Source organism: Bubalus bubalis, chromosome 6 (assembly GCF_019923935.1).
Source record: "Bubalus bubalis isolate 160015118507 breed Murrah chromosome 6, NDDB_SH_1, whole genome shotgun sequence".
Classification (NCBI taxonomy): Eukaryota; Metazoa; Chordata; class Mammalia; order Artiodactyla; family Bovidae; genus Bubalus; species Bubalus bubalis.
In genome coordinates, this window is record NC_059162.1 from 109,920,952 (window position 1) to 109,943,585 (window position 22,634).

The 22,634-nt window shown below is 43.8% G+C and overlaps 1 protein-coding gene across 4 annotated transcripts in view; it reads left to right on the forward strand.

Annotated features, from left to right (window-relative positions):
• Positions 1–22,634, forward strand: part of KIAA0319L (KIAA0319 like) — a 98,635-nt gene that overhangs the window by 66,757 nt on the left and 9,244 nt on the right. For all 4 annotated transcript variants that reach the window (XM_006051563.3, XM_006051564.3, XM_025289107.2 and 1 more), the window contains 11 exons: positions 1,753–1,840; positions 3,462–3,554; positions 5,314–5,446; positions 8,491–8,719; positions 10,422–10,545; positions 11,293–11,425; positions 13,211–13,359; positions 14,406–14,557; positions 14,910–15,048; positions 16,592–16,751; positions 22,038–22,180. In XM_006051563.3, the coding sequence (XP_006051625.2) occupies positions 1,753–1,840; positions 3,462–3,554; positions 5,314–5,446; positions 8,491–8,719; positions 10,422–10,545; positions 11,293–11,425; positions 13,211–13,359; positions 14,406–14,557; positions 14,910–15,048; positions 16,592–16,751; positions 22,038–22,180 (1,543 nt within the window). The remainder of the gene's footprint in view (positions 1–1,752; positions 1,841–3,461; positions 3,555–5,313; positions 5,447–8,490; positions 8,720–10,421; positions 10,546–11,292; positions 11,426–13,210; positions 13,360–14,405; positions 14,558–14,909; positions 15,049–16,591; positions 16,752–22,037; positions 22,181–22,634) is intronic.

The following is a 22,634-nucleotide window of genomic DNA, read 5'->3' on the forward strand; positions in this document are numbered from 1 at the left end:
GTGCTAGGTACAGTGCTAATTGTTTTATGCAATTATTTCATTTAATCTTCCTAACAACCCCAAGACATAAATATTAATATCTCTTCTACAAATGACGAAGCTAAAAATTAGAAAAATAAAGTGGTTTGGTCTAAGTGCACAAGGCTATTAAATGGTAGATTTGAACTGGAATTTTCCATCTCTGAAGCCCATGCTCTTAACAACTATGCTATAATGAATGGTTAAAAACTAAGGTGATGAATAGTGTGAATAGAGAGAAGTGGGTGGATCTGAGAAATATTATGGAGGTCAATCTGGTGATCAGTTAATTGGATGGAGGTGTTGGAGAAGAGAGATCTAGGATAATTTTAGCCTTTTGGCCTAGGAACTGGCTGGATGTTGGTGTATTTGTGACAGTATTCACTGAAATGAGACGTATAGAAAGAGGAGCAGGTTTGGAGGAGATTTGCAGATGATTAATTCATTTTGGGACAGAGTGAGTTTGAGGAACCTGTGAAACATTTGAGTGGAAGTGACCAATAAGTAGCTGAGGGTAAGGGGCTAGAGATCAGGAGGGAGGTCTGGGCTGCAGAGATAAATTTGTACACCAGCATCAAATAGATGACAACCAAAGCCATGGTAATAGATAAAATCATCCAGAGATTATAGAGAGTGAAGAAGTAAATGGATTGCAACTGGGGTCCTGGGGAACACGGTCATTAAAGGTATGGAAGGAAGAGGAAATGGGAGAAGATGAGGAGTAGGCGTAGAAGTGAAAGTCGAGGAAGGGGAGCATTACAGGAAGAAGGAGGTGGTCAGAAATGCTACATGCATTCGATTAGCATGTACCCAAAGGAGATACTTCAAAAGAAAAAAATCATTTTACCTGAAAGATGTTCATCACAGCATTAGTTATAATATTTAAATTTGTGAAATAACTCAAATATCCAACAATGTGAAATGCTCATGTGAATTATGGCACACTTATTCACGTACTATTCTCAGCCGTTAAAATGACTATTAAAGAGACTGTTCTAATGAGAAAAGTGTTCATGCTAAATGAACCGAAGAAAGAACAATAAAAAATTTGATACATACCCTGATTTTAGCTAGGCCCTGAATACTGCTGAAATAATGAGCTCCTTGAAGGCAGGGACCTTGCCTTATTCATCTCCAAACCCCAAGCCTAGAACAATGACCGTATATAATTGGTTCTCAATAAATGTTTGCTGAACAAATGAACTGTTTGTAGCTCTTTTTTCGTGTGTGTGTGTGGTAAAAGATTAGAAGGATATAAGAAAAATATGATTAATTGGGGTATTAGGACAATGGGATTGTGGGATATTTTGTTGTTGTTTTTATGTTCATACAGTTAGTAGAAATCAGGAGGGGAAAATATTCAGATATTTGAGAGCTATTTGGTGTTTTTACAAAATGCTTTTCTTTGCAGAGTTGATTGTTTTAATTTCATAACTGAAGTAGGATGGTTGGGCCCTTAATGTTCTTCTGAAAAGAAAATGGGGGTACAGAGATACTGAAATCCCTTCTGTTGTTCAGAGTCAGCTAGTAATAAGATTCACATTAAAAGCTGTGGGTTTTCAGTTTCTAATTCATTGTTTCATCTCGTTAGCTAGTTTACTTTCTCCATTTTGGAAATGGTGCAAGAACAGGAGTATGCAAGAATCAGCATTGAAAAATTTAGATATACGTGTTATTTTAAATATAATTGCTGCTGTTTGTAGTTTTCTAAAAGATCTTCTCTCACTTCTGCAGCTCACTCCAGGCCTGTATGAATTCAAAGTGATTGTAGATGGTCAGAATGCTCACGGGGAAGGCTACGTGAATGTGACAGTGAAACCAGGTATGTTTCCCAGCCCCAGCCCTGTCTCCATTGCTCCCTCTGCAGGATTCCCAAGGAGATGGAGATTTAATTTTAAGGGTCTTAAATTCTCATTCCTTTTTGGTAATATATTTACATATTGGGCAATTCCTAGTTCAGTGGAGTAAAAGGTTAGCCTGGCAAAGTGTATGTAGTTTGATTCTAATTGGCATACCTGGCTGGGCAGGGAAAAGTTGGTCACATGGCCCACTGTGTTGTGTGGCCTATCTACTTGAGAATTACTTCTCCAAGTGGGTCATGCTGAGAGAGGACCATGTGTTGTAATTAAGAGACATAGGAAAGGCAGGAGCCTGGGAGAAGCATGCATAAAGTGGCAGGCTCTGTCTGATCTCTGTCCAGAAATGTGGGCCTTTGCACACCGAATTCCTCATTTAAACCCTGCTCTTGCTGGGAAGGTCCCATGGATGGAGGAGCCTGGTAGGCTGCAGTCCATGGGATCACTAGGAGTCAGACACAACCGAGCGACTTCACTTTCACTTTTCACTTTCATGCATTGGAGAAGGAAATGGCAACCCACTCCAGTGTACTTGCCTGGAGAACCCCAGGGACGGACGAGCTGGGTGGGCTGCCGTCTATGGGGTTGCACAGAGTCGGACGCGACTGAAGCAACTTAGCAGCAGCAGCAGTCCTCTTTTATCTTGGAAGCCAAATCTCATCATTCTTTTCAAGTGATCCACTAGAGCTTCTCTTGTGGCTCAGCTGGTAAAGAATCCACCTGCAATGAGGGAGACCTGGGTTCGATCCCTGCGTTGGGAAGATCCCCTGGAAAAGGGAAAGGCTACCCACTCCAGTATCCTGGCCTAGAAAATTCCACAGACTGTATAGTCCATGGGGTTGCAAAGAGTCGGACACAACTGAGTGACTTTCACTTTCACTTTCATTGGTAGATTACAGTGCATTATCAAGGTATCTTGTTTTGCATTTTCAGAAAAATTTGAGGATAGTTGGAAAGGGACACATACATTGGCACAAATTCTTAATACTGTTTTCTATCTTTGTTGGTAAAGGTTTTCTTTTCCTTCTTAAAAATGTGTTAAGTATAAAGACTGTTTGATGATTTCTCAAAGAGGAGGCTGCTGAGTTTGTAGCTCACGTTCATGAGAGTGGACTGAAGCGTTTTGTTACCTTCCCAGCACTCAGGCCTAATAATCTCACACACAATCAGCTCAGGGATGGTGGAGAAATCACTCATTTTTTTTTTCACACAGTCTGTGCCAAGAGATAGTTTGCTTGCCAAGTCCTTTATTGCACAAAGCTTGTTTGTTGTCCACCTCTGTTCAGCTTGCCTGAAAGCAGTCAGTTGCTGCTATAGTACTTATAATATACTAGATAGTGCGTGAGCATTGAAAGTATGCATAGGGCATGGCCTTAGCCATCGTCAGGTTTCCAAGAGGTTTTAACAGTCCCGGATGTCTTAGGTTAGAACATCAGCCTGATCTTGTGACTTTCCCGTTTGGCGATGCTCAGCTATCCAGTTACGTCATGGAGATTGACATGCACTGCACTCAGACATGACTCGCTTCTCCTCTGATATAATTTGGGAAGCTCTTCTTCCAGTTTCTTGTGGGCCGTGTTTTTGCAGAGCCCCGTAAGAATCGGCCTCCTGTTGCCGTCGCGTCACCACAGCACCAGGAGATCTCTCTGCCGACCACTTCTACAGTCATTGACGGCAGCCGTGAGTACTGTCTCAGCATGATGTTTTACAAGAGCATTCGCTATGTATGCGAGTAAAAGACTTGCAGCCAGCTGTGTCTGAATACTGTTTAGACCCGTCCTCTTGGCCATGCAAGGGAAGACCTGAAGCAATCGTAATAGGAAGTAAAAAACTAGACAGGCCCTTTTTAAAATCCCCATGTGGCCCGACTAAAGTTATAGTTCTTCTCTGATATGGTAAGAAAGTAGTGTTATTCATGCACTTAGCGTTATATTAATTGAAGCTTGCTGATTTTCAAATTTGCTTGCCTGGAGTTGCCATTCTTAGTTATGAAAACAAAGCTCCTTCCTGTCTGTCATGGCAAGATAAGTACCCGAGAGTCTTGACAAAGAGCTCTCACTTAGCCATCACTGCCTAACAAGATCCTTGTCGGCCTTCTCCTGGAGGGACTCAGACTGTTCCCCCTACCTCTGCCTGGGCTCATTCTTAACATTTTACCCTTCAGAGTAGTGTCGCCCGATGGGTGACATGAGAGGATTTCCGGGTCTTGGCTGTGTGTGTGCATGAGAGGTTCAGGCCCGTCATCTCGCCTGTGCTCGCCTGGCCTCTTTTGAGACCCATCAAGGCCCAGTTGCCCTGACTGTCTTGGCACCACCAGTGGCCTCTGGTGGAGGCAGTCCCTGCTTAACAGAGGAGTCTCCAGCAAGGTTAAACATTTCATGTAGATAATTCTGGCAAGCAGAGGCGGATGGAAGAGTAGCAGGCCAAGAGGAAGAGACAGAACAGAATGAAACACTTGTGTGAGTGTTAGAAAGAGTTCACATAGTACCATTTATTTTTTATTTTTGAATAGGTCAGAGTTAAATAATATGTAAAGGTATACAGTGAAAAGAATCATTATCATCCCTGTCTCCCAACTGTCCAGTTTTCCTCCAGACAACCAATGGTATTATTTTATGCATCTTTCCAGAGATATTTTATGTGTTTATAAGAAAATATACAGTCTATGACCACACATTACACACACAGTTATGTACAATGCTTGTTTCTGTATGTTGGAGAATTTTTCTGAATTAATACATGCAATACTTCTTCATTCTTTTTTTCTTTTAATGTTTACATAGCCTTCCATTATATGAATGTATAATTTCATTGTATAAATATATACTTGTTTTCAGTCAATCTCTATTGATGACCATTTAAATTATTTTTGATTTGCTTTTAAAATAATATTACCATGAATAATCTTATAAGCATGATAGTTAACACAAATATTAAATGTTCTACAGATATATAACATAAGTGCAGGATTAAGTTCCTCTAAGAGGTATTGCAGGGACAAAGATAAATTTTCCCAAATTGCTGTTTATAGAGGTTTCAATTTATGCTTCCACCATAACGTTATGAGGGGTCCTCTTCCCCCACACCTTTATCCATATAATCGGTTAGGAAATTTTGGTGTTTACCAATTAGCTAGGTTAAAAAGTGCTGTGCTAAGTGTAAATTTCCTTTTAAGTAGGTTGAGTATCACTTTTGATTTTACTTTTTTATACAGTAGCATTTTAACCAGAGGTTGCCTATGTTGGAGTCGTTGGAAAACTACGCAGTGGAATATTCATAGAGAGGCAGCATGACCCAATAATCCTAGGAAAGAAACAGTCTGGAGAGACAGTCTGTACTTTCATGACGTTTTCCTAGTAGTTGCCCTGGTTTGTGTAAGCTGGATAAGTGCTGAGACCCAGTGCTCTCATGTTGTAACTGATATTTCTTTATGACCAAGAAAGCACTGATGATGATAGAATCGTCCAGTACCACTGGGAAGAACTTAAGGGACCTCTGAGAGAAGAGAAGATTTCTGAAGATACTGCCATATTAAAATTAAGTAAGCTCGTTCCTGGGAACTACACTTTCAGGTAAATTTGGATCCTTCAGGCTTACCATAGGCCATTTTTTTCCCCTCTTGTGAGTTTTACATTATTAAAAGAGTAACTCTGACAGATATCAAAATTCCCTGTAGAGTTGATTGATTATTATACATAGCCTTTGGTTCCATTTAAGCCATGTGGTAATTGTGGTCAAAACAGTGATAACTTTTTAGGGCAAAGGTCCTTGCATAATAGATCAGGATCCACACAGCTAATCCTTCTCAGAGTCATACTTGGCATATATCCAAACCTTTTTATGGAATTTCTGTCAAAAACTAGAAGGGCCCATCTTCTTTTGCCTTTTCTCAGGAAAATTCTGTAAGGAATCTACTGTCATCTCTTCCCTTTGGGAAATGCTTCCTCAGCTTCTGATATCTCAAAATCCTTACTTTTGACTAATTATTTATTTGAATATAATTTGTAGGATCTTTCTCTATTGGAGACTTTACAGAGAATATGATTCAAAGTCAGTTCTTTTGGGAAGTAGCACTGACATACTAGATTGTGATTAGTGAGTCTGAGGCTGATTCTAGAGTAATCTGCCTTGTATTTGCATTATTCCTTGTATTTTGCAAAGCACTTGTACTTGAGTGTCACACAAATACCATATGTACACTATACTGTCCTTATTGTACAGCCGAGAAAAATGAGGCTAACTACTAACTTCTCTGAGGTCACACAGCTAGAGCTGAAATGCAGATTTTCTAACCCCCAAGGTCAGGGCTCATTCTCCTCTGCTCCTTGACTTGACCTGTTTATGTTTTGTCTCTGCTTCCTTGAATGCTCTTCTCAGTCTTTCAGGGTTCTGCCTCTCTTTAAGGACCTCCTCCGTTTTCAGCGAGGCTTTTGGAGATTGCTTCAGAGAGGAGCAGTCTCTTTATTCCCCGTTACACTCAGTGTCTCGGTGTGGTGCTTGCCATGGTGCAGCAGCTTGTTCACGGGTGTCTGTCCTTCCCACTGGACCTGACATTAGTCACATTTGAGACACCACCAGAGATGCAGCAAGGAATGTCCTAGCACAGCACCTGCCATATAAATAAATAAACGAGTCTCACTTAGCAACACTCACACTGACTTCAGACTTCAAGTGAATGAAGGGTAGCTGCCATTACAACAAGATAGGAGCCTTCTCATTGGCTTAAAATGGAAATATGAGTTGGTTTTTGCCTTGAATTTCTAATATAGGAACTTTAATATTTATGGAATTTAGCCTGGGCCATGTGATCCTTTTTGAAATAGTAACAAAAATAGCTACTGCTTCTTGAACATTTACTGTGTCTTTAGTACTATTTGGAGCTCTTTGCACGCAGTAGCTCATTTAATCCTTGTAACTGATATTATAATTATTCTTGTTTTACAGATTAGGAAATACAGTCACAAAGAGGTTAAGTAACTTGCCCAAGGTCACATAGGCTGCTGACTCAAGTCTGAGCTTTTAACACAGTGTTAAAACACTGTGTGTTTAACACTGTTAACCTAGAGCATTTCAGGGGAATGGGTTATTGGGTGCAATTCTGTTTTTCCAAGCCTCAGTCCATAAAATGATGGGATTGGGTTTGACTAGCATTAAGGTCCAATTTGTTTGATTCCACTTACCTTTTCTTGTCCCCTGCTTTTACATGGAGGTGGCTTCTTTCCCCAGCCCTGTGGTCAGCTGCTGTTTGATTCCAGGATTTTTACACGCAAGCCAGGGACTGTCTAAGGTGAAAGTCAAAGTAATGGGCATTTGCCATTTTGCATCTGTCTATAACTTGCTTTTGTTCTGAAAGAGAAGACAAATAAGATATGTTTAAAAAAATAAACAACTGAAAACAGGGAAACTGGAAAAAGAGGACAAGTTATGTGGATTTTTCTTTTGCGGGTATTTGCTGATTTGTGTGTGATGTTTTTGTGTTCTTTTTCTCAAGGCTGTAATATCAGAAGTCCCCTTAAGACCATAGGTAAAAAGTGAGATTGTGGGATTAAAAACCCACAGATGTCTGGCTCTTTCTGTGGCTGGTGGTGAGATTTAAACAAACGACATGTCTTTTATATGCTTTTCCTCTTTCTGTCAGCAAAATGGAAGGAGCCCAAACCTCCTTGCTTGCTTATGCTCACATTTTGAGGTGGCAAGAGAAGCTTTAGGCTGTTCAGCTGGAAGGCATCATTTAGGTAAAAGCCTGCTCTTATAAATGAACATTTTTTTTCTCTTGCAAATTCTCTTTCACACTGGCACAAGCTGTGGGACTGTTGCGTAGGAGATTCATTTCCCTCTCAGGCTCCTATCTTACTGGAGCCAGCCTTCCCGGTCCATCCTAGAGGCTGTCTGCCCAGGAAGTCCATTCTCGCGCTGTGTACACAGCCAAAACAGGATGATGGGAGGAGAGCCTGCTGCAGTCAGAGCTTGCTTTATTTAGTGTAGCATCTTTGAACCTCAAAGGGATAGGGGCTGGGAATTACTGCTTCTTAAGACTTGGTTCTGGGCTTTGGAGTCAGAGCACTGGGCTTGTACCTTGACTCACTATTTAGCTCTGGGCAGGTTTCTTAACCTCTTAAAGACTTGTATAATTGTGAAATTGATGATACCTCTTTCTGTATGGTTGTTGGGAGGGCCAGATCAGACAATGCTCGTAAAGGTCCCAGCCACAGATACATGTAGGCAGCAGAGTGAAGCGGTGTAGAGATATATTGTCTAGATTTAGATCCTGACTTCACTACTGTCAAGCTTTCAAGCTTGGGCAAGTTACTTCACCTCTTTCTGCCTTGGTCTCCACATGTGTATAGGGGTGAAATAAGGACAGTACTTTATAGAGCTGTTGTGAGGATTAAGTGAGATACAAAGTGCTTAGAACAGTGCCTGCCACACAGTAAGCCCTCAGTCAGTGTTAGCTTCTAGCGTTATCCTAACTCTCCAAAAAGAGTGGGTTAGAATTGACTGCCACCTGGTAACCCTGCCACATTGCTGGTTTTTAGCCCTGAGTTCTAGTTCTTCTGTGTTTATTCCTCTCTCTTTAAGCCCATCCCCGACGGTACTTCTCTCTTTGTCCTGACAGCTTGACTGTAGTAGACTCTGATGGAGCTACCAACTCTACCACTGCAAGCCTGGCTGTGAACAAGGCTGTGGACTACCCCCCTGTGGCCAATGCAGGCCCCAACCAAGTGATCACTCTGCCCCGGAACTCCATCACCCTCTTTGGGAACCAGAGCACTGACGATCATGGCATCACCAGCTATGAGTGGTCGCTCAGCCCAAACAGCAAGGGGAAGGTGATGGAGATGCAGGTAGGAAGGAAGAGCACCTGTCTTTTCTTGCCCAGGGAAATTAGAGCTGCTGGACTGGGTCACCCATCCAAGGCTTATTTTTCTCCATCTTAATAATGAAAGTCAGATTAGTACATAGAACATTGATTTTTTTTCTTTTTTTTTTTAAAGAAAGGTTACAGGGCCTTCAGTTAACCCATTAGCAAAAACTTTTATCTTAAATATTTAGTATTAGAGGAAAAGACTGATAGCTTTTCTTGGATAATTTCAGGGAGTCAGATTCTTTAGAAACTGCAAGGGTACAAACCTTTTTTTTTTTTTTTTAATCAAATTTTTTTTGGCGTATAGTTGCTTAACAATGTTGGGTTAGTTTCTGCTGAAGAGTGCACATCTTTAAAGTGAAAGCGAAAGTTAAAGTCACTCAGTCGTGTCCAACTCTTTGCGACCCCATGGACTATATACAGTCTACAGAATTCTCCAGGCCAGAATGCTGGAGTGGTTAGCCTTCCCCTTCTCCAGGGGATCTTTCCAACCTGGGGATTGAACCCAGGTCTGTCTGCAGGTCACACTGCATGCCTGCAGTGTGGGAGACCTGGGTTCGATCTCTGGATTGGTAAGTTCCCCTGGAGGAGGGCATGGCAACCCACTCCAATATTCTTGCCTGGACAATTCCCATGGACAGAGGAGCCTGGTGGCCTACAGCCCGTGGGGTCGCAAAGACTCAGACATGACTGAGCGACTAAGCACGGCACAGCACATCTTAGTGAGCTCTATTAAAAACTGGAGTAGATTGCCAGACTGGATGGTGAGCATCTTCTCTCTGAAGATATTGAAGAAGAGACTAGGTCAGTCAACAGGCAGGTAACTAAGTGAAGAAAAGTGGGCGGGGCTGTGGCGCACTGGACAGCGTGAGCCCAACTGAAGGCTCCGCAGCCCCTCAAGTCCGACTGGTTGCCACCACTTTGGAGCGTGGTCCCAGTGTTGTCAGATCCTCCAGCTTTTCAAGAGAAGACAAGTCTAGACTTTTATTAGAAATTTTCCAACTTTTAAGACCCGAAGACCAAATAAAATGCTTGCAAGCTGGATTCAGCCCAGAGGCTGCTAGGTTTTTGCCTACTGTTTTAGAAGTTCCTGCATTGGCAGTTGGCTCTAAATTATCTGTAATATCCCTTCTGACACTCAGGAGTCTTATGTTTTCGTATTTGAGGCATGACTTAAAGCTCACATTTCATCCAGCTTTAGTTTAAGTATTGTATGAGGTTTCTCTGCTGTCACAGAATCTGTTCAGACCTGTAAGGGGACGGCACAGCATTATAACAGAGTTGTTTCTGCCATGTTTTATTGAGGCAGCTTTGTTAAGCATCACACTTTGTTAGAACATTGTTTTTTAAATTGTGTTGTTTTGTTATATGTTCATGGTCTTCTTTTTGGCTTGAGTCATAGAAATGGATCTTGGTTATCTCTGCACATTTTCCTGTACTCCCTTCCCCCGTGAACACTCTAACTTTATTTGAAACTGTTGCTGTGTCAGAGGTTTATTCCCTTGAAGGGTCAAGCCTTTTTAACAAGATGTTCCATAGTGTCTGGTTGAGTATTCACATAACTGGGAGGTGGTGGCCCAGTACCAACCTAGGTTTAAAACTGGGTAGATGATGTAGACCAGAAAAGGACTTACTATATCATATGATTCTGAGAGTCCACTTCTCTGTATGTATTCATTCAGGGGGTTAGAACACCGACCCTGCAGCTCTCCGCCATGCAAGAAGGAGACTATACTTACCAACTCACAGTGACTGATACAATAGGGCAGCAGGCCACCGCTCAAGTGACTGTTATTGTGCAGCCTGGTAAGTCTGACCTTGCGGCAGGCTCTTCTGTTGGCTGGTCCTTTGACCCTTGGGTGAGAAGAGGGCTTGGGTTCTGAGCTGTATGAGGGTACAAATGGGAGTTATCAGTCTACCACCCCCCTGACAACTTCGACTGTTCGTTCCCCTGGTGCCTCCTTCAGAGGTACAGAGACAGAGCATTTCACAGCCGCATTTGTGCCCTTGCTCTTGGCTGGTTACTGTGCCTTCAGTGGGAGTTAGCAGATGGTCTCTGCCATCCCAAAGTCTACCATATCCTTTTTTTTTTTTTTTTTTTTTTTTGACCCACCTTGCAATTTGGAGGATCTCAGTTCCTCGACCAGGGATTGAACCCAGGCCACAGCAGTGAAATCCTAACAGACCTAGACCACTAGGGAACTCCTCCTACCATGTCCTTTAAGGGCCAGCTTAAAGCCCACTTCCTCAAGAAAGCCCTGCCTTATCCCTCAGGCCCTTTCATTTAAACTCCTATAGCATTATACTTCAAATTTAGCATGACCCTGTAACTTCATTATGTTCTGCCATGTTCTTTCAGAGTTGTTTTATACGTTTTGGTCTTACATTCTTCACCGTGAGCTCCCTGACCATACCCTTACCTCCCGCAGTATCTGAAAGTTCTGTGGGTGGAGAGGCAGAGGCCTTGAGGCTTCCAGAACATATGTCCCAGTTGGTTCCTCTGTTCTCCCAACTGGACTGCCTGCTTTTGACCTCCAAGTCTCTGTCTTCTAGAAAACAACAAGCCTCCACAGGCAGATGCAGGCCCAGATAAAGAGCTGACTCTTCCCGTGGATAGCACAACTCTGGATGGCAGCAAAAGCTCTGATGACCAGAAAATTATCTCATATCTTTGGGAAAAAACTCAGTGAGTACTAACACGAAACCCTTGTGTTGGCAAAGGCACCAGGCCTTTGAAGAGCTCGGTTTTACTTGCCTTTAGGAGTTTACTTTCTTATTAGCTTATCCAAGGAGGATTACTGAGAAAGAAATGTTTGCAGTCCCAAACTTCAACTCTAAGAAAATGATATAATTTTTATAAGAAAGAAGGAGAATGCTTACCATCAACTGTCCCCAGGTAGTACTTTGTGGTTCTGGTGCTTTTACAGGTACAATCCGTCTGCTGAAATGCATAGTTTAATTACACTTGAGAGGCAGGATGGAAGGGGTAATGGAGCAGAAAAGTACCGTTGCTCAAAATTAACTGGGTAAGGCTGGCAGGGGGGATGGGGCAGAGCAGCTATTAAGGAGAATTGAAAATTCATCTACAAAATGAAAGCATTACTCTGTTATTGTTTCCTTGAAGACACCGGTTACCACTGAAGTTAGCCAGAGGCCAAAAGCAGTAACTAAAATACTACTAATTAAATTGGAATTTCCTAATCGAACCATTCCTGGTTCTCAGTTTCTTTCATTTCCTTTAAGTCATAATAAATGGAACTCAGATTATATGCAGGATCCCACAGGAAGCAAAATAATTCCAAGAAAGAGTTAAAAGCATTCTCAGTTTCCAAAGATAGCAGCCAAAGGAGAGACTGGGTTTTTTGGTTTTGGTTTTGACTGGGATGTTAGAGATGGGTGGGTAAGGCCTGTAATTGGACTTGCAAAGCACTTGGCTTATGATTGGTGAGTTGGAGTCTAGAAATTATTTTGCTTAGCTTTTGTTGTCTAGAAATTATTTTGCTTAGCTTTTGTTTCTTTCTTTTAGAGAACCTAATTTTCCTCAACCTAGCATGTTTTAATTATAACTGTCTTTTGAAGACACAGCAGATAAACCATTTATTTGAGTTTTATTAGTGTTTACAGCAGAAGTAATGCTTAGCATGTCTTCTTGGAGGAGAATCTGTTTTAAGAGGGGCGGCTGGAGTCAGGGTTATACATTTAAAACAAGAGCAAAACCCTGAGAGTGTGCGGATTTCTCTGGCTGTCCCTCGGTGTTAAGGAAAGCTCCGAGGCGTTTTGGCCCTTGAGCAGAAGGGCTGTCTGCTGTGTGTAGTGTTGTGTCTGCTTGTTGGTGCAGAGCTCACTCCCCTGCTGCAGGCTCCTTGTGAGGCCACCGGGGGCAAGGAAGATACGGTTGTTCTGGGTCCTCTGTGGCCCCTGTCTAGGAGCGGGAGGGAGTTTTGCTTATGCAGCTGCTGTGCTGAGAAGAGGATGGCTTTTCCCTGAGTGCTCTCTGCAGCCTTGGCCTGTTTCCTCTCCCTGACTTTTCAGCAGGAGGGAATTTCGCATGTGATTAAGAAATGCATTTTGCTTCTTTGCTGGCAAGAGGTGAACCAACTACTGGGCCAGAAATGCTTTTCAGAAACATGACTCTTAAATGATTCTTTTGATCAGAGACCTGCTCAGAGCACTTTCTTCCTTTTGCAAACTGGAGCAGCACAAAGTTTGGATGTTCTTGAAGCTCTCATAAAGGATAAGGCTAAATGTGTCTGAAAGCAGGTGAATGGAATTTTCTGATCAGCAGGTAGCTTGTATTTTTGGGGCCAGATGACACTCTGTCCAAATGGAATATTTTTAAACATGCCCTCTTGAGGTGAAGGAAACAATAGTTCATGTCTTAGCTGAGGCAGTAATTCTCTGCTCCTGCTGAGTCGGGGACAGGAGAACAGTAGGCAGGTGCAGCTCCTCCCTCTGGTTTCTCTTTGTCTAGGGGCCCCGACGGGGCACAGCTCGAGAACGCCAACAGCAGTGTTGCCACTGTGACCGGGCTGCAAGTGGGAACCTACGTGTTCACCCTGACCGTCAAAGATGAGAGGAACCTGCAAAGCCAGAGCTCTGTGAATGTCATTGTCAAAGAAGGTATATCTTGCCGCCTTGGGTTGGTACAGCTGCCTCTGGGTCAGATAAGTAAAGAATCCATCATCTCTTGTTTGTTTGAAGAATTGATTAGAGACAGAGGGTAGAGAAGAAAGTTAGGGGTAAGGGCAGCTGTTATTTGCTTTTCTAAAACAGTCTTTGATTGGGTGGCTTTTAAGGTAAATTTTAGCTCCTTGTTTTCCCTCCCTCCCTTCTTCCCTCCTCAGTTGAATAGGAAGAGAATTAAGGTTTTTCCCTTTGCATTTTTATTTTCTCTCTGCTGCTCTGTCCCTGGGTCTCTGTAACTCTGCGGCTAGCTACAGTGACACCTGCTGTCCAACCTTAGAATGACCGTCCTGTGCCCTTGCGTCCTGTGCTCCTCCTGGGAGCCTGCACTCTGAGGCCAGCTTAACAGGAGTGGCTCAGCCTTGCTCTGGTTTGCAGGCACGGTGATCAGTGATGGTCTTGGGAGAGGCCCATAAGCTGATAGTAGGAAAAACTATCAGGGATGCAGATGACCCCCCAATACAGTCCCCTGAGCTCAGTGAATAGGGAGCACACTCTGGTAAACAAAGCTGCAGGTAGGGCCCCGGTTGAGAAAAGTGTCTCTCTCCTTTTCCTCTATTAAAGTGCTAAGGAAGGAGTCAAAAAAAGATGTTCAGAGAATAACATTTTAAGCTGCATTTTGAAGATAATATGTAGTATAAGCTGATGAAACCTGAACTTCAGGGCTTTAACCACTTTAGGCCTTTGTTTCCAATCATCTTATGTCACCAGAGCAGAGAAATGGATCCCTTCCAGGGCGGCTGCTGTGAGGATTTAGGAAGAAACTGCACTTGTGCCCTCTGCTGTGCAGTCGGGGAACATTTCTCTGGGTGGGACTGGAGCCACAGCCCCTGAGGCACTGTTAATTGCTGGCGTGGATAAGCACTTGAAACAGTTCTTCAGTTAGAATGTTTTTGGTGTTTAATTTCCTCACAAGCACCATGAAGAAGCATTTCTTTTTTTTCTGAATCATACATTTTTTTCAATGGTTTTTCTTCGTTTAGAAATGAACAAAGCACCTGTAGCCAAGATAGCTGGGAATGTGGTAATTACCTTGCCCACGGACACAGCAGAGCTGGACGGCTCCAAGTCCTCAGATGACAAGGGAATAGTCAGCTACCTCTGGACTCGAGATGAGGGGAGCCCAGCAGCAGGGGTAAGTGTGCCAGGAGGCGGAGAGCTACACAGGTCAGGTGGTGAGATGGGGAGAGGAGGCTGAGTCAAGCAGTCCAGGACCTGTTTTAACCAAGTGATCTCTTGTGTCAAACCTGAATTGCTCTGAAATCCAGGGAAATTAAATGGCTTGCCTAGGGTCACCCCTCAAGCTTGTGTGGAACAGAACATGATTCTGTTCTCTGATCCTCATCACTGTGGGTTGTGATGCCATCACAGAGCAGGAACTCAAAGCCATCTACCCAGAGGGGGCTTAGCTATGACAGAGGCAGCTAACTCCCGTGAAAGGAGTGTGGCTTTGCTCTGCAACATTGCCGTGTCATTCCACCCCACAGGAGGTGTTAAATCGCTCTGATCACCACCCTGTCCTCTTTCTTTCCAACCTGGTCGAGGGAACCTACACGTTTCACCTGAAGGTGACTGATGCCAAGGGTGAGAGTGACGTAGACCGGACCACAGTGGAGGTGAAACCTGGTGAGTTCATTTAGTGAGGAGCCAGAGTGGAATTGCTGGATCAGCCCAGCAGGGCCTGGATCCTGAGACCCTTCCCCCAGCATGGACAGAGCCAGATGGCATATCCAGCTTTAAAACAATCTAGAATCCCCAAGCTAAGAACTCTGTAGAGACTCTCTGTTCCAGCAAGACCTCTCCTACGCACACAGAAATATGGACCTCTCCCTACTTAACTCAGATGGAGAAACAGAAACTCAGAGAGGGCAGGGCTTGCTCAGCTTCACACAGCCGTTGTGTCAGAGCCAGGCCTTTGGCCCCTGTGCCAGCACTTTCTCCTCTATTGTGACTGATGACAGAGGGCTCAGGGTGCTTTGGGAATCTAAGCACAGGAATAACTTGAGTCATGATGTCTTATCAGCACCCAGCTGCAGAAAACAATTTATTTTTGTAAGTTGAACCTCAGGCTTTATCTGACAACCCCCAGGGAAGGTAAAGTGACTGGTGTCCTTTACATTTTTCAGATTTGCAGAAATAAAATTTCTTTCTTAAATAGAACCATGTTTTTGTTTTGTTTCAAGGCTAATTTGGTATTAGGGAGGAAATGAGTACAGGGTGGGATAGAGTGTTACAAATTCCTGAGCATCTGATGAGAAGGTATAAACTTTCAACCTACTCTTTATTAGGATTAAGGCAAAGCTTATGTACAGATGTCTTAGAAGGGAAGGGATCTTGGCAGGTCTTCAGTCCTTGCCCTGCCTCTCTGAAGAACAACAGCCAGGACATTGTGAAGTCTCCTCTGTGTTTCAAATCACATCACAGATAGTCTCTAATTATGTCAGTGATACATCAGGACAGACAAATGGTGCATCAAGTATGTGAAGAAGGTATTCTGAATAGTCACTTTTAACTTCCACATATAGAACAGTCTTTAGGACATAATCAAAAGTAAGACATAATGGTCTCACAGTTCTAGAGTTGTGAAAACATTGTCCGGCTGTGATGTTGTTTTAAGGAAATCCTTGTTTCTTGGCTGCCTGGATTTCCTTTGTGTTTATGGTTTTCAAACCTGTAGGGCAGGTGCATTCCCATTGGTAAGATTGTTGGCATGGAAAATTTCCCTCCCACTGTTGCATACAAAGTACAGCAGTCACTGAAAATCAGACTGGATCAGGAGAGATTGCTGGACACCCACCACTTGGTCTGGAGAGTTCAGGAAAGCCAGTTGGGCAGAGACTTTTAGAACAAACGTTGAAGTGCTTTTCTTTTCCCCACTTCCTTCACTAAACCCCATTGATTTACACTGGGCCCCAGCACATGTGTGGTATTTCTCAGGTTAGTGGAGAGACCAGGAATGCTTCAGAAGCTCTCCAAGCCAGCCCCAGATTGCTGGGGTCAGGACGAAGCAATGGGGAGTTCACCATGGGGCCTTTCCATTTTGAAGGAGGTCACTTGCATTTCTGAATGCTCTCACCACATTCTCTCCTGGGCCAGAGCGCAGGCACAGTAGCAGGTCTGTGTTAACTCTCCTGCTTCTAAAGCCATGACTGATCCACGTGCTTTCCAGATCCCAGGAAAAACAGCCTGGTGGAGCTCATCTTGGATGTCAACGTCAGTCAGCTAACTGAGAGGCTGAAGGGGATGTTCATCCGCCAGATTGGGGTCCTCCTGGGGGTGCTGGACTCCGACATCATTGTGCAAAAGATTCAGCCGTACACGGAGCAGAGGTAGCTGGGCATGAATGGGGGGAGACAAGGAAAGACCAGGGGTCCCCGGGCTTCTTGACTGAGCTGATAAAGTAGCGTGGGTAGATAGAGAAGAGTGGGCCCTCTGACCAGGAACCACTCATGGTGTTCATTTCTTTAACAAAGAAGAAATGTACTCTTTTAGGACAGGTCATGTGCTCTGTGCTAGACACTGCAGCAGGTTCCAAGGTCAGAAGACGGCCATGATGTTTGACGGCCATGATGTTTGATGACCGTGTTCTAGGAGGGAGATGACCAAGTAAATACATAACATCAATACGCAGTGGCTTTGACAGAAGGCCAGTTGGAAGCAGATAGGGAAGGGGGTCCCCAGAAAAAGAGGATCAGGCTTTTCTTACCTTAAGCCATTTTTGGCCTAAGCCATTTTGTTATCTAAACCTGGCTACAGTGCTTGCCCTTGAGGTCTCACTAATTAATGATCTTAAGGGAAGAAAGAATGCAGGAACGGGGAGTTCCCTGGTGGCCTAGTGGTTAGGATTCTAGGCTTTCACTGCCATGGCCCAGGTTCAATCCCCGGTTGGGGAACTGAGATCCCACAAGTCCTGCAGTGTGACCAAAGCAAAAAAAGAATTCAGGACCCAGTGATTCTTCTCAGGTAAGAGAAGTAACAATACCAAAAATAATAAATCAGTTGTAAAGACTCCCAGTTCTGTTCCAGTGGTAAAGATAGCCTGAAGCCCTCATCCACCAGATCAACTGGAACCTGAGAAAAGATACTGACCTTTTCTGAGCCTCATGATTTCAGTCAGCCAAAGCTTGGACTCTGCTGACCTATGTCCCAATTCTGTGCTGAATTCTCTGCTCAAGCCCCTTCATGAATGTGTATGTCCCCTTAGCGTAAAACTTCCCCAATTTTGCCATCTAGGGAGACACTGCTTTGGGAAAGATCCCCGGTGTTCTCCTCACTTGCCGCAAGTGATAAATTCTCCTCCTTCTCACCTTTGGCTTGGTTGTGTCTTTTGGCTCAGTACCACCTAGAGGAGAACCCAGTTTTGGAGTAACGCTATCATGGAGACACAGGCAAGGGGGTGATTATTTTTTCAGGAGAATTAGGATTGAGGTAGTTCAAAGATTTTCCAGAAGTAAAACTTACACTGATCAAGCATAGAAGGACAAGGAGGAAATTCAGCACAGGGGAACAGCATAAACAATATTCCCGTGATATTAACGTAGAGTTTGCTCTGGAAGAAGCCCATGGGTTCAGAGCACTTACCCGACCCTAGGATATGGTGGACGGTCAGCTGGCTCTGTAGACTCAGGACAGTCATAAGCAGGCCAGGCAGGTCAGTTTGAATAGTTTGGGTGGGAGGACTCAGAAGTTAGTTTTGTATGTGAAGTTTTTGTTTATTTTTGAAACAAGGATATTAGTTTTTTTTTTTTTTTTTTTTTTTTTTTTAAGGGAGGTTGGTAGTGTGGAGGCTAAAACTAAAATAGGAAGAGACCAAAGGCTGATAGACAAATCAGGAAGCTTTTGGATTAGTCTAGGAAAAGGGTGCTAACACTGAATGAGGTAGTGGTTGTGGAAATGGCAGAAGATATGAGGAAATTAAATGAATGTCGGAGTAAATCAATAGGACTTGGTGACCCTTTTGGAATGAAACTGAGTGAACTGTCAAAGAGTAGAATTTTCGTTTGCGTGCCTGGATAGATGGTGGGCGCTGAGATTAGGGATACAGAAGGAACCAGTTTCAAAGAAAAGATAATGAGTTCAGTTTTGACCGTTGAATTTGGGGTGTCTTGGGCTTCCCTGGTAGCTCAGATGGTAAAGAATCTTGCCTGCAATGCAGGAGACCTGGGTTCAATCCCTGGGTTGGGAAGATCCCCTGGAGAAGGGAATGGTTACCCACTCTAGTACTCTTGCTTGGGAAATCCCATGGACAGAGGAGCCTGGTGGGCTACAGTCCATGGCATTGCAAAGAGTTGGACATGATTGAGTGACTAAAAGCACTTTCATGTGGGTTACATAGGGACATGCTTCATCAGGTAGTAGAATGCATAGGTTGGAACCTGAGGTGGAAGGAAAAGCCAAAGATCAGGAGTCACTGTACAGGCAGCGTTAAAGCCATGATTGATGAGTCACACTGGGAGAGTGTCAAGAGGGCTGAGGACAGAGCTCTGGAGAACATCAGTATTCAAGAGGAAGGCAAAGAAAGAAGGGCCAGCAAAGGAAACTAAGAAACAGCAGTCAGAGAAGTGGGAGGAGAGCCAGATGGGAGCCGCCTGCTGGGAGTTAAGAGACAGGCTGGCGGTGAGGGGGTGGGCTGCCAAGGGATTCAGGTGCTACAGGGACAGGTGTGGCGAGCACGCAAAACAGGCTTCTGAGTTTGTGATTAGTGGCTCATCAGAACTCTAGTGAGATCTTTTCACTTAGATGCTGGGAGCAAAGCTTTTTCATGGTTTGAGAATACAGAGATGGTATAATGCCTCTTTGAAGAGGCTGGTGTTGAAAACAATATGGGAAACAAGCTTAAAAGAACACCTTTTAAAGATAGGAAATACCTGAACATTTTTATAGACTAAGGGAAAGATGTAGAAGAGAAGTAGATGGTGGAGATTGGGGGGGTGGTTAGAAACAGAGGTAGTTCTGGGGGACTGGCTGTGGACAGAGCAGGAGCACCACTTCCTCTGGAGATGGGAGGAAAGGAGGGAAGATGTGCTCTTTCAGGTGAATTTAGAAGCAGAGAAGGATGGCATTTGAAAGGGTGAGTACAAACACCCAGTTTCTCTAGTACCAGCGTCCCGTTTCTCTGAAGCTGGACGTAAGGCTTTCTGCTTCAAGGAGGTAAGCGTGAGCTGGACAGTCTGAGGAAAGTAGTGAAGATTGAGAACACCCATTCCAGGAAAGGATGCTGGCTTTGAGCAGTATTGGGGTCTCACCCAAGGTTAGACAGGAAGTGAGAGTGGCAATTCCAGCTGCACAGTAGTATCACTAAGAGCTTTTATGAACATACCATTACCCAAGCCTCACCCCCACAGATGATGGTTCAATTGGTCTGGAGTAAGGTCTGGGCACCTAAATTTTAAAAAACCCCCAGATGAATCTAATACGCAGTCAGGGTTCACTGGATTCGAGACAGCATGATGATGAGGACTTTCTTTTCAAGCTCTGCTTAGCAGCCTGGGAATAGGAATAGGAAGGTGGCTACTGGGATCGATCAAGCTGGTGGGAATTGGCTGGGACACAGCAGTGGCGAGACTCCAGTGAGAGTTCGGGTAAGAGCGTTGTCGAAGGGGTTGCTTGCAGACTTGCGTCACTGCATCTGAGGCACAAGGAAGAGAGAAGCATCTGGGTTTCTGGTTTGGCCTTGATGGGCTTTGCTGAGGAATTCAGGAGGAGGATATGATGGGAGGGAGAGAGAGAGTGTTATTACGATGGGAAAGAGCATGGGCCTCTCACCAGGCAGCCCAGCCTCTGTCAGTGGCAGCTTTGTGACAGCGGGCAGGTGACTGTATCTCTCCAAACTCATCCTTCACCTGTAAAAATTCTAGCAGCCATTTTGAAGGCTTGGTGAAGATTACGAAAGATAATGTGTGTGTAGTCCCTAATACATAATGAGTTAATTAATGATTATTATCAGTCTGTTTTGAGCCATGTTGGGTTTGAGATGTCTGTGGTAGATCTGGTGTAGATACTCTAGCAAGCATTTGTAGGTATAGATTTGGTCACTCAAGAGGGACATGGGGAGAGGAGATAAAGCTTTGAGGGTTATTTGTGTATAGACGAAAATGGAAACTATAAGTGTGAATTATTAGGTAACTAGGAGAAAATGTGAGAAATGACACGTCTTTTGTAGATTGATTTTTATTGGGGTATAGCTGCTGTACAGCGTTGCGTTAGTCTCCGCTGTGCAGCCAAGTGAATCAGTTATACACAAACCTGTATCCACTCTTTTTCCTTTTTTTTAATGAATTCATTTTTAATTTGAGGATAATTGTTTTACAATATTGTGTTGGTTTCTGCCATACATCAATGTGAATCAGCCATAGGCATACAGATGCCCCTCCCTCGTGCACCTCCCTCCCACCTCTCACCTCATCCCACCCCTCTAGGCAGTCACAGTCCACTCTTTTTTAGATTTCCTTCCTGTTTAGGTCACCAGAGAGCATTGAGTGGAGTTCCCTTGCTATACAGTAGGTTCTCATTAGTTATCTATTTTACATGTAGTATGAGAAATGACCACAAATCTTATGGAAAAGATTTGTTTCTTGATTCTGGAGTTTATAATACCCCATTTTTAGCCTCACTACACAGTGAACTTTTAAAAGTCTTTTAAGAAAGGACTTCCCAAACTTTGATGTCAGTCCACACATAGAAGATGATACTGTTTCTATGACACTTTGAGATATACACACACAGTTGGGATAAACAGTTACACTAAATGAAGCTGGTCCAGGCCCTCTGGGATACCCGGGTCCCACCCAGCCCCTGTGTGCAGTGGGGATCCTTACTGGGGGCGCACCTATGAACCCAGTGTGACCCACTGGTTGGGAGAGTTCAGTTATGAGACTAACATGGGATCACAAAGCAGGCTGCCAAAAATGGAGGCCAAGGCCTAGTGAACAGATTTCATGCCACCCAGAAGTGAGCTCAAACATTGTCTACCTTGGACAGAAGTTGACAGGCAGAAAGTAAACAGATCTGGACAGAGAATCTGGACAGAGAATAACATAATCTTGTACCAGCCACACCATCATGCCAGCCTTTTCTTGTTGCTGCCGCGGTAGTTATCATTTTGGCCATGTTTTGGCCTGCGGTCGATGCTCTGATGCCATGCAGCGATTTACATTTTAGAAAACACTGTGCTTTGTCTTATAGATGATGTAGGCACAAACCCAACATCACTACGCTCTTAGCTGTTAAAAGGCTGACAGCAGAATGTACCCAAAACTAAATCCCTGTGTTTCTGACCTCTGGTTACCTTTTGGAATAGGTCTTGTTAATTAGGGCAGCTTAGGGCTTTTCTAAAAGCCTAGGCTTTGGAGTCAGGCATATCAGGGTTGGGATCTGGCTCTGCCATAATTAACTGTGTGACCTTGGGCAAGCTACTTAACCCCTCTGAGCCCCAGTGTTGTCCTCTGTAAAATGGAGATGGTGCTGGGCAGCCCCTCTCTCACTGACTTGCTGTGGGAGAATGTGTGTGGTACTTCGCACAGTGTCTGGCACATACAGAAGATACTTAGCAAATGGTAGCTACTGCTATCCAGTTGACAGCTTCAGCTCATTCATACTGTTGCATGTCTCCGCAGCACCAAGATGGTATTTTTTGTTCAGAATGAGCCTCCTCACCAGATCTTCAAAGGCCATGAGGTGGCAGCGATGCTCAAGAGTGAGCTGCAGAAGCAGAAGGCAGACTTTCTGATATTCAGAGCCCTGGAGATCAGTACTGTCAGTGAGTAATTGTGGGGAGTTGGGAATGAGAGCCTGCCCAGTGCCCACAGCTCGCCTGTCATCCCTGCTGTCCTTGGGCTACATTTCTGGTTCTCTGGGAATAAGGAAATAATGGCTTTCTTCCACTACCATTATCATGAAAGAGTCCCAACTCATTGCAGAGCTTCTTCACCTGGGGTCCCTGGGCCCCTGAGACAGCGTTCAGAGGAGCTGTGAGTTCAAATGGGAAAAAAATTTAATTACATCTTTGTTTTCATGAGCCTCTGACTGAAATTTACTCTTTTCCTCATTCACAAAGTACTGTAGTATTAGCAGAACATGTGACTTTAAGGCAATAGAAATTCAAATAGTTTTGTATCATACCAGTTGATGAAATAACATTTTTATTCATCACTACTTCAAAATTATCACTGTTACAATCTTATGACTTAATATTTTAATAAAGACATATATTG